This window comes from Corythoichthys intestinalis, chromosome 18, assembly GCF_030265065.1.
Source record: "Corythoichthys intestinalis isolate RoL2023-P3 chromosome 18, ASM3026506v1, whole genome shotgun sequence".
NCBI classification, from domain to species: Eukaryota; Metazoa; Chordata; class Actinopteri; order Syngnathiformes; family Syngnathidae; genus Corythoichthys; species Corythoichthys intestinalis.
In genome coordinates this window covers 41282896-41295553 of record NC_080412.1, presented here as the reverse complement: position 1 = coordinate 41295553, position 12658 = coordinate 41282896, and the positions used below count along the sequence as shown (strand labels likewise).

General features: G+C 38.4%; 1 protein-coding gene across 4 annotated transcripts in view; it reads right to left on the bottom strand.

Moving 5' to 3' along the window:
* Window positions 1-3512: 3512 nt before the first annotated feature.
* gabra1 (gamma-aminobutyric acid type A receptor subunit alpha1) overlaps window positions 3513-12658 on the bottom strand; it is a 91083-nt gene continuing 81937 nt past the window's right edge. For all 4 annotated transcript variants that reach the window (XM_057820258.1, XM_057820259.1, XM_057820256.1 and 1 more), the window contains exons 9-10: window positions 12194-12396; window positions 3513-9484 (exon numbers count right to left, since the gene is read on the bottom strand). In XM_057820258.1, coding sequence (XP_057676241.1) covers window positions 9164-9484; window positions 12194-12396 — 524 coding nt within the window. In that variant the 3' untranslated portion in view covers window positions 3513-9163. The remainder of the gene's footprint in view (window positions 9485-12193; window positions 12397-12658) is intronic.

The following is a 12658-nucleotide window of genomic DNA, read 5'->3' as shown; positions in this document are numbered from 1 at the left end:
AACCGTGCGCTTTCAGCTTGTTTTGTTTAGATGCATACACAGAACATACTAAAGATGCCTGAAGAAAATACTTAAACGTAGTAATCTCAAACAAGGGTGGTTTAAATATACTACATGACTAATGTTGTCAACAGATCAACAATCTGTTTTAAAGCTACCACACGATAACACTATGCTCAAAACATGTACTAAATATTATAGATTTTTAAATCAACGGCAGTATTTAATGTGTTTCGTAATAACATATTTTAGTAAGAGAGAACAAGTGTGGCTTATTAGAACCTACAAGTCTTTAAGTCCGAGGTTCCCTTTAAAGGTAGATGCTGAGTTATTATCACACACTAAATGTAACTCGTAGCGTTAGCATAGCATCCTCTTAAACTCTCAGGCTACTTTTTTTTTTTTTTTTTTAACAGGAGCATTTCTTTTTAAAATTTTCAGACGAAAAAAGTTTTAGTAAATGTTGATTAATACCAGACGAAATTATTCTTGAGTTTTCATCAACAAAAAAATAGATGAACACACACATTTTGAGATGACTACAGTATAACTAACACTTAGGCTGGATTCATACCCCAGGTCTTAATGCATGAATCCGATTTTTTTCGTGTTTTTCCGTCTCGAGTGAGGCATTAACTTCTGAACAGGCAAAGTCGCATAAAAGTGGACCATTTCAAATCCGATCAAGGTCACTTTCGTATGTGGGTAAAATCCGATCTGGGCCACATTTTTTACAATGTGGCTGCGGTCTGAACTGTCAAGTTCCCTAAATCGGAATTCATGCAGCAGTTACGTTAGCAAAGGGCGAGAGTGACAGGGCGTGACTGTAGCAATGCAGCTTTGCATTAGCGTTATCGCCTAGCTTGAACGCGGCTTTTAGGGAAGAGGCAGACTTGACAACAGTCATAAAAAAAGGTCAAATGGGGGCGTGATGAATAAGCCTGACAATGCTCGGTTTTCTTTTGGTGCTCCAGATGAGCAATATTTCAAGATTCCTTACACGGCCGAGAGTCGAGGCAAACTGTCCGTACGTGTGTGCGTCATGCACGCGCGGTGTGTGCATGCTATGACTAAACAGGGATTATTCATGTCTGTTATTTGCATTCTCTTTTTGGAAATCAAAATATGATCACCTTACAATGACTTTGAGCCGGCATTTGTTTTGATGCTCCGGCGCAAGCGGGTCTGCGAATTAGTACGCGGAATTAGTACGCATGCGTGATACTTGAACAGGCTCAATGGACAAAGGCAGTCTGAATGGACAAAAAAATTTGAATTGTGCATTAAGACTTGCGGTGTGAACCTAGCCTAATAAGTATTATTGTCCAAAAGACTAAGACAAAAATTAAAAGCGCTGCCAAAAACAACACTGGTTCCGACTCTTAAAAACATGAAAAAGGCACTTCTCCACCATGTTGTGCCTGATCCCTTGTTAAATTACACCTACTTGACTTTGCGTTAAATGGCATTTTGGCAAACAAGGCCCTCCCCCAAGACCGTACAACAACCAAAACGGGATATGATTCACGTAACCGGAAAGTGACTGAGATATAAAAACAATTACAGTACATTCTTACTCATCACTTTTTACACCTTTTTCACGAGCGTCAACCAAAATGAAGGGTGAAATTTGCACAAACATTTCGCAAAAAAAAAAAAAAAAAAAATACCCGTAAAGTATAACATGATACAATGCAAAATGACTCCTCTGTCTATTCTTTAAACAAACCCTTTAGTTATTCCAACATAGTATAGACATCTCAGAATATATTTACAAATACTGTGAAAAGAAAAGCTGTTTGAGTGTTTTAGTTTAAAGCAGAGATGATTGTTTTCTATATATAAAATATATTTTGGCTAAAAATGAACGGTGTGTCCACTGAGATGTGTTTTATTGCTGTTGCAGAAACTCCAACCAATTTTGAAAAACTGCTAATGGAGGAATCAAAAGCCTTCAAAAGCCTTCAGTCAATGCTGACAGTAATGTTGTAAGGATGCCCCGCCCATGCATATACTTGTACATGCATGCTTTTTTTCCCCATGTATGTGATTACAAAAAAATGAAATAAATTAGAAGCAAGCAGGGATTGATTTGCGTGGGAGCCAATGGAAGCTTAAAGGCCCGAGCTTTTAAAGTAATAAAAATCATACATTTGTGTGCCAATAGGAATAGCCGTTATTACCATCAATACACTAATAAGATAATGCATTCTATAATAGCACGATGGATACAACCTGCTGACCGGACTGAGAAATGGTGAAAGGCTTTTAAGCTCATCTCACCAATCTCTGCGAAGCCACAGTGACATGGCAAAAACAATAACATGATAGCCATGACAATGTACCTCAGCTCAGAAGGATTCGTACCCTGGTCATGTTTTGAGTTCCAGTGAATGCTTGTTTAGCCATTTTAGCTTGGAATGATGCAAAAAAAGATGTCATTGTATTGCACAAAAGGTCGAGTAAAAGTATCGTATACAGTGATCCCTCGTTTTTCGCGGTTAATTGGGTTAATTGATTATTGCCTTCCACCCCCTCTGTGAGAGAATTTTATTCATGCTTAAAACACAACCATTATACACCATATTTTGTATGGTTTTGTTATGCTTGCATGAGAACATTGTAGCATAGAGCATCATTGTTATATTAACCTGTTTGAGTGTGCCTTCCCATAGCCTTCACAATATGCCCAAATATGGACTGTTATGTTCCTGTTTTCCTAAAATGCCCTGAATGAATACAATGAGCGACTGTGGCTTATCAGTCTGAGCTTATCATCGTTGTAGCCGGGACCAGTGCTCAAGGTCTCAGCTCAAAGATGTTTTTGTATGGAAAAATACCCAGGTTTGTGAGATTGTGTTTAGTTTCTTAGTAAGTTTCGTTTCACAGTGGGCTTCGGCACCACCCTTTCAACAGTATAAATGTCCAGCCTCTATTGTACTTCTTTGTACTTCTGGGTGATTACTAGAGCTGGGAATCTTTGGGCACCTAACGATTCGATTACGATTCAGAGGCTCCGATTCGATTATAAAACAATTATCGATGCACGCCTCTCTTTTTTTTAAAATGTTTTGTACATTCGTTCCAAAATTGTTCAAAAGTCCTCTCAGGCTAAACCAAACTACTATTTCAGTATCAAGTTAACATATAATAGTAAACAAATATACGAAAATAACAGTAAATAAAAAACTCCAGTCCCCATTCTGTATCAGCAGCTTTAAACTACAATTAATTTAATGTTGTGAATCAACTGTTACAGTTGTTAAAATTGCCCCCGTTATTCCATAATTTCCCTTCTGTCTACTTTTGTCAAAGTTTTAAAACTATTTCATCATTTAAAGATAGATTCAAGACAAGATTCTACCGATTTAGGAGTACTTTAGATAAAAAGTTAACTAGGTTCGCTACAACAGAGCCTTCTAGAGAGGTCTACTGCTTTAAGATGGCGGCTGTTTACTTAAGTCGGAAAGTGTCATTTCGCATCTCTGTTCAATAATACATGTTGTAACACCGACGTCGTCTGTCATTTTGCATCTAGTTCTACATATATATGATATCTACTTCAGCCGTATGTTTGTAGCAACTCGCAACTGGGCGTTGTTTGTAGCGGCTGCCAGCCGCAGTCAGGTATGATTGTTTTTTATCTATCGGCATGAGTTGAACATAATTACTCTCGGTCCGTTCCTCATTGCGTCCCAAAGACCGCGCTGACTGTGCTTTACTTCGGCTTTACCTGGTATAATTCAATAATCGGAATGTAGATATTTGTGAACCGTTCTCGAATCTTCCACGGCCGAATCGCGAATAATCTAAGAATCGAAAATTTCGCACGCCTCTAGTGATTACAGCTCCTGGCTGGGTCACATCATTTTTTACCCGAGAGCTCTTGTTCATAAAGCCTTCGAAGCAAAGCAATCCATGGTTGGGGTCGTATTCATTTCTCTAATCGAGCTATTGAGGTGACACTTGTCTTGAAGTTCATAGTTGAGCTTCCCTGACACCCTCCAACTATAATTCTTTATTAAATGCTTCATTGAGTGAGTCCTCTCAAATCAACTCATGCTGCTTAGAACAGCATGCCACACAACACAATGAGTTACCATAGAGCCAATGTTTAACTAGTTAAACGAGTCGGTGCCTTTGAAAGGTAGTATTTTCAAGCTTCTTTGGCAAGTTCAAAGCAGCTCCCTTGTCACTCATCATTAACTTTAACGAGCTAAAGCTGCCTGGTGAGAAAGAAAGGCTTCAGGAGGGAGTGAGAGGCTGTACTTATTACTGTATTGGCCCGAATATGACTGTGTTTTTTGCATTGAAATAAGACTGAAAAAGTGGGGGTCATCTTATATTCGCGGTCTAGAAATTATACCCATTCACGACGCTAGATGACGCCAGATATCATTGAAGCGATGTTCTGTCATGACAGATCTCAGCTACTCTCAAGTTTAACCAGCTTGCATTATTTTATTGCAATGTTTTTCCTTATTCAGATTTGTTTCAAGATTAGTTACAGTTAGACTTCACTTTGATGGTTAATGCAGTTATTGCAATTATGTTTTATCACAATAAATTGGTTTATTTACATTTCAAAAACCAGAAGCCAGTCATTTACGAATGTGATTGCACATTAGTTTACATATTTAAATGTTCAGATATTAAGATTTGAATGAGGCAAAATAACATGATTTTTCTCTCTAATATATTGTTATAATCATTTGTTTTGGATGTACTTTAATTGTTTTCTGTATAAATTGGTGTTGAAAAAGTCTTTTTTTTCAAACTTGAGTCTTGAAAAAGAGGGGGTCGTCTTATAATCAGGGCCGTCTTATATTCGGGCCAATACGGATTTATTTTTTTAATTAAAAAAAAAAAAAATCCGCGATGGACTGATGTTTGAAGCGCGAAATCGCGAGGGATCACTGTACCGTATTTTCCGGACAATAAGTCACACTTTTTTTCACAGCCTGTTGTGTTTTTTAGGATATCGTTATCTGGATAACTTAGGGGCCGTTTACATGCTTACGCTGAGACACCAAGACTCAACGATTATAATGCGGAATGGCCTTGCATTTACAAGAAAACTGAAGGTGAAGAGGCGAACTTTTTATTCCAGCCTTCAAAGCTGAACGATTCGATTGCCAGGATTGCTCTGCCATCATATGAATGGAACAGTTTCACGCCGATTACGTCAGCACTCGCACACGTCCCTTTGAGAATGCGCAGTCGCTCCTAGTAAACATTCAAAACGGCAAGTTTTTAAGCCTTTTGAAGCAAACGCACACTGCCCCCTAGGAATTCCAACATCGTACAAATGGAGACGGAACCATGTGGACGTCACCATGTAAATGCCCCCCTATTATGTTACATTTATAGATGCTTATTTAGTATGCTTTTCTCTATTTTACTAATTTTTATGATAACTTGCAATGTTTGATCTTGGTTTTCCCGCCAAAAAATGCGACTTGTACTCCAGTGCGATTTATATATGTTGTTTTTCATCTTTGTACATACTTTCACTTGCACTCAGGTGCGACTTATAGTCGGAAAAATATGGTAAATGTAGAATAGCTTGGAATGCCGGTTATGCGTAAAGATCCTTCAAAATGGTACAAAATATTTATTTTTCTTCAAAATTGGCTTATTAACAAGAATGACACAGTATTAAAAATGACAAATGTCCAATCAATGTATTTTACGAGTCGACCAAACGTATTTCAGCATCAACTAATAATTCACTGCGATTCAAAATTTGACCAGGGTTTGGATAATTTTGGCTTTACAAGCTGCTCTTTCACTTATTCTCACAACTAGTAGAACATTTTTTGGCACAAAACTGTGAAATGTGGTCAGAATCAATGTATATAACATATTTCTTCAAATAGTGGTGCTTGTATTAATAGACACGCAGACGATAATAATTGCTTAACTCCTCCAACCAAAACAGCAGCACCTACTAAACCCCATAAAGTCTCTTTAATTTTGTTTTTTAAATGTATGGCATCTTTCTCATGTTGTCATCGAGTTAACAAGTGTTTTTGAGTTGACCCTATGTGCACGTGTGGTTGTCTTTAACAACAATTAGCGTTCCAACTGATGTGAATGCGCCACAATGTTGTATGCATGTCCATGCGTTACAGTATGTGTTTCAGCCTGAGTTTCTCCACAACAGTCCATTGTAGTCAGAGGTGGGTAGTAAAGCGTTATATTTACTCCTTTACATTAACTTTTTGAGAAAAATGTATTATTTTACTACGCATTACTTGAGTAGATTTGCAAAGACGAAACGATACTCTTGGGCTATGCTAGTTGTTAGTTTTCTTCTTTATTCTACATATTGACTCTATTTTTGCCAGAGATACCGACAATGGTTGTCTGAGTTTCACCTATGAGATGTCGCAACTAGACATGTACCGATTACCGGTTTCGAGGTATACCGTGGTATGAAAACGTCAAGGTTTCAAAACCGCAAAAATTTTCCGTGATATCGTCCCTAAGATATTAGCTAGGCTTAACCCTCCGCCACCAGTTATTGCTCAGTGTCAATGAGTCAGTCGTACTAGACGATGCCTGGAGGAGGTGAAACTCCTACTTTTTCCCCCACAGAAGAAAACAAAATCCCTGAAATGGGAATACGGAAAAATTAGACGGGCGCAGCTTAGAGGAGGAGGGCCACCCGACATGTAAAACATGTTTGCGGAGGGTGGCTGCCGAGGCGGCAATACCTCCAATATGATTTCGCATTTATACAAATTAAAGGTTGGTAAACACTGTCATGAACGTTTCCCAACAGCTATGAGGGTTAACTCCAGCGTGTTTAGTGTGTCTAGCGGTGATAAAACACGGTGTTTTTGTCTCTCTGGGAATTGTCTGTGTTGAGAAAGAGAGTGTGTGTATAAAGAAAACATGATACGAGTCATACACACGTGTTTTTTATAGAAAATAATTCAATTATTTTTGTGATGGTAATAATATTGGGCTGTGGTTTTAGGCTCACCTAAATTACCTCATTTATTTTAAATTTATTTAGAATTTTGTTTTTTTCTTTATTCTAACTTCAAATTATACTTATGTTCCAATTTGCTAATGTTTTGAAAAATAAACAGTCTGTCCTGTGGAATTTATTATTATTTTTTAACTCTGATATCTCTTAGAGCTGTATTTGCGATACCGAGGTACTCTGAAACCGTGATATTTTGGATTAACGTTATCATACCGTCAGTCTCATGTTCATATCGGCACATGCCTAGTCGCAACAATAACCACATGACTCTATTATTCCAATCAGAGGGGCAGTTTACATGGCGACTCTGCGACACAGACGCAATGACTGAGTTGCGGACTCGCCTCGCGTGCAAATGGTGTCGGCGAAGACGAAAAATTCTGAATCCTGCCTCCAAAGTGGAAGAATCTGATTGCGGGGGTTGGTAGGGGCTTCCTCAGCATGCATATCAAAGGCTCCTGCTGTGCGAGTCACATTGGGCTTGCGCAGCGGTGGTACTAAACATTAAAAACAGCAAATATGGCGGAATGCCGGCTTTAATTTACTGTTTTAAGAATATTTTTAAATTAAATATGTTGAACGTTTCAATTTTTGTGCCTTTTTGAACAAAAGAAAAATGACATAGCTTCGAGTGCGCGGGCATATTTTTTTCCGGGCTGAGAGAGCTTGATGGGGTCAAAGTGCATCATTCCCTGTCGCCCAGTAAATCTCCATTGCCTCCTAGCGACTGGCATGAATACTACATTGTTTTCATGCGAAATCGCGACATTGTTCAAATGGAGACGCAAATGCAAATTTGAAATTTTTCGTATTCTCGGAGAGTCACCATGTAAACGGCCCCAGAGGTAACTGTTTTTTCTCCACTAGAGGACACTCATGCTCTTTGCACGGTTGATGTTTCATAGTGTTCTGGTCTGACACCGATGATTTTGTGTCATGTTTTTAGGCCTAATATGCTCATGTATTGGGTTATAGTACATTTAATAATAACAATTCATATAGACTAAGTTGTCCTGAGAAAAAAAATATTTTAAAAAAAATCTGACATTGTAAGCAGTTACTCACAATGTTACCCATCACTTGAGTATTCTTTCAATGTTTCAGAGTTTCCCTGGAAACTCTGGTTTCCACCCACATCCCAAAAACGTGTTGACTGAATACTCCAAATTGTCCAAAGGTGCGAGCGTGAATGGTTGTATGTTTCATTGTGGCCTGCGATTGGCTGGGAACCAATTACGGGTGTGCCCCGCCTACTCCCCATAGTTAGCTGGGATAGGCTGCAGTACCTCTGCGTGGATAAGCGGCATTAAAAAAAATGAATGAACTCTCTTACTAGAGTAAAAATTTTGGCTACTCTACCCACCTCTGATTGTAGTTCCCTTTCAATTTTATACAAATTTTAAATATATCAACTCCATAAGCCACCCCCCCCCCCCCCCTTTTTTTTGCAGTTAGAAAAGCCTCAGACACTATTTGTGGAAATACGGTAATAATAGAACAATGGCGTGATAACAAAAGGTCTTGACTTTAGCTGTTCCAAACAATAGACGGCACAGTTTGCATTATGTATTTGTCATTTTGTACCTTGCCAAGCCTGTGTTACTTACAGGTGTACATTTGTTGCTGTAGTGCAGATATATCGGGCAGTTAGTTACAGGTTGTCGCAGACTGCGGAACGAATGCAATACATTTTTGAACCGTCTCCCTCATCATAACCGCTGTGTTCTATTTATTTATCCGTACCTCGAATGGTAATAACGCTAGAGACTATCGCTGCAAAGATAATAACTGGAACCCTGTAAAATAAGAAAATATACAATGTACAAAGGAAAAAAAAGCCCAAGACTGAGCTCTGTGTATTTAGAATAGCATTCTCCTCTTGGCTATATATTTATGGTAGCATTTCTTAAAAGCGTCATCCCGCACCTGAACAGCAACAACCCTTTAAGTGTCTGTTTCCTCATCTTTTTGTTATTTTTTTCTCTATTGTTTTCTCCCAATCTTCAAAATGTAGATAAACAGAAGCAATGCAACGACTGGGAATTCAAACCAGCATGGACATCATATTTGTCTGAAAAGAAACAGATTTTCTTTTCTTTTTCTTTTGAGGAATACCAAAGAAAATGAAAGTTAGATAGGTCGAATTGAAAAGAAGCGAAAGATGGATTAGTGTGGAGTCATCCCTTGCAGTTTGGGCTTCTTATTCAAGTAGGTGGCCCAGTAGACCAAGTTAAAGGTTCCAAAGAGCAGCGGGAAGGCTATTCTGGCGATCCTGTCTATCTTGCTCACGCTGTTAAAGGTCTTCTTGGCCTCTGGGGGCTTGGGCTTTGGCTCCTCCTTGGGCTCAGTTGGAGGTGGGGGAGCGCTTTTGGCAATGGTGGCCAAGCCAGGGTCCCTGGCAATGTTGGGAGCGAAGGCTGTAGCAGTGGCAGCCGGGTATGCTGTCGTGTTGTTCTTTTTTAACATGGACTCCTTCTTCTTCTTTTGCTGATTTGGTTTGATGAAAGAAGAACAGAGTGAGATCATTATGATTGCCATGTGAGGTCTAATACATTCAGGTGAAACCAACTTTGAAGCAAACTTATTTGCATTTTATAATGAGTTCATTTATATAGGTAGTTTAGATTGTCTTCCCATATGATGTAAGGATAGAATAGATCCTACCATTATTATGTGAATTATTTTCATTACGTTCAGACTTATATTTATCCCTTTTCACTTGCTGAATGTGCCGGGCTCCATTTTTATTTACTTTTGTTATACACTAAGAACCTTTTTCAGTTCTACTGTATCCATTTTATTTACCTAGACAATGTTGAGCAGCAGGGCCGAGAAACAAAAGTGGTATTTGCCATGTGGCAAAATGAATTTTGCCGTGAGGCATTTTTTTTGCCATGTGGCAAAATTGATATTGCTATGTGGCATTTTTTTTGCCATGTGGCAAAATGGATTTTGCCATGTGGCATTTTTTTTGCCATGTGGCAAAATGGATTTTGCCCTGTGGCATTTTTTTCTTTGCCATGTGGCAAAATGGATTTTGCCCTGTGGCAAAATGGATTTTGCCATGAGGCAAAATGGATTTTGCCATGTGGCATTTTTTTGCCATGAGGCAAAATGGATTTTGCCATGTGGCATTTTTTCTTTGCCATCTGTGGCAAAATGGATTTTGCATGTTTTCTTTGCCATGTGTGGCAAAATGAATTTTGCCGTGAGGCATTTTTTTTGCCATGTGGCAAAATTGATATTGCTATGTGGCATATTTTTTTGCCATGTGGCAAAATGGATTTTGCCATGTGGCATTTTTTTTTTGCCACGTGGCAAAATGGATTTTACCCTGTGGCATTTTTTTCTTTGCCATGTGGCAAAATGGATTTTGCCCTGTGGCAAAATGGATTTTGCCATGAGGAAAAATGGATTTTGCCATGAGGCAAAATGGATTTTGCCATGTGGCCTTTTTTTTGCCATGTGGCAAAATGGATTTTGACATGTGGCATCTTTTTGCCATGTGGCAAAATGGATTTTGCCATGTGGCATTTTTTCTTTGCCATCTGTGGCAAAATGGATTTTGCATGTTTTCTTTGCCATGTGTGGCAAAATGGATTTTGCCATGTGGCATTTTTTGCCATGTGGCAAAATGGATTTTGCCATGTGGCATTTTTTCTTTGCCATGTGGCAAAATTGATTTTGCCATGTGGCATGTTTTCTTTACCATGTGGCATTTTTTTTTTTTTTTTTTTTTGCAAACAAAGGTTTGAATCGAACGGTGTATCACCCGAACTAACATATATGTACTGCAAGAACACAACTTCCTTAAAACTACCTGAATTCCCTTGTTTTCAGTGTTTGTCTGTGAAATCATCTGCTAGTGGGTCAAGTAAATTCTACTTACTTAGATTTATTATAATAAGCTTATTTTAAGCAAAACAAACAAACAAACAAACAAACAAAAAAACAAAAAAACTTGTTTGTCAGAAATGCTCCTAATTCAACAATAAATTTAAGAATATTGTTCAAAACATTATTCGAAAGCAATTTTTTTTGCTGGGTTTAGGTGAAAAATGTTCAGCTTTTAGATGTATGGGCTTAATACGATCAAATAGTACTACTACATATACTTATGTGGAGTAATCTGATGTATTAATTTGTTAGTCTTTAACACTCAATACGGGAAATCGACTAGATTTAAGAAAAAATATCAGATTAAGACTTTATCCTGTAAATTTGCGGTGTGAAAGTAAGTCTAAGTCAATACGGATTTATTTTGCGTAGATCGTATTTGTGAGAAATGTGGCCCTGACCCCAATTCACCCAATCTGTTTGGTCTTATTAATGTCTCGTCCCCAGCAAAAAGTCTACATGCAAGTTATGCTGTTATATCGTCCCTACCAATATCGAGACCAAACCTACGCCCTTGAGTGGAACCGTGCAAGTCAAAACGTGTCAATGTTTTGTCCTGCTGTGCATCAAAATTCCTAAAATTAGCACATTACTTTGAGGGATGCTTTAATAATAATCCAGTTATGTTGGCAGAATACCTCCTGTTTGGAATCGTGCCTGAGATTGGAATAATTTGTCATCGTTAAACTGTTCATTTTACTAAAATACTACAAATCACGAGAAAATACTTGCATCATGCAGCGATGCCCATATGAGGGTAATGTAAAAATAAGTCTTACATGAAGATGAATAATAGTCCTTGCTGACATTGCATCATCGCCAACCTAATGATTCATATAAATCAATAAGCCTGTACAAAAAAAAAAATAAAAAAATGTCCTCAGAAGCAGCATTGCGCCGCTAAATGCTGCACACAGACAAGCGGAGCAGAAAGCATGAGACAAACATTAAACTATTAATGTTCATGTCATGTTACACAAATTGAATTTTCTTTGAGATGACAACTAAATGCTTCCCCTCCTGCTGCTGCTGCTCCCACAGCAGTTAAGTGCTAACTGCCCCCGTGTGCAAAAAGAGAAGGCTCATGTTTTTTTTTTTTTTTCTCTGCTGGACTCACACATTTGACACCATTCTGAAACCCAATCTAAACCCAGGTGACAAATCTTGCGGAAATAGACATTAAGACTCCTGAAATGAGGATAATTTATGGTGCCGTATGCTATATGATTAGCTCACACACTATCCCCGTGATTCAATCATCTCAGGATCTGCTTAAAATGAAAGTCATATCTCAAATACCTTCTCTGGCACAACACTTTTTCCATCCCAGGCGTAACCCCTCTTGGTGAAGTAGTTGACCGTGGCGAACTCGATGAGGGCAGAGAAGACGAAGGCGTAGCACACGGCAATGAACCAATCCATAGCGGTGGCGTAGGCCACTTTGGGGAGGGAGTTCCTAGCGCTGATACTGAGGGTGGTCATGGTCAGGACAGTGGTTACTCCTGTAGGACAAAAAACCAAACAGCAATGAATACAACTGATGAAATCTAGGGCTGTTGAATGATTAAAATTTTCAATCGAGTTAATTACAGCTTAAAAATGAATTAATCCTAATTAATCGCAATTCCAACCATCTATAAAATATGCCAAATTTTTCTGTAAATTATTGTTGGAATGGAAAGATAAGACACAAGACGGATATATACATTCAACGTACGGTACATAAGTACTGTATTTGTTTATTATAACAATAAATCAACAAGA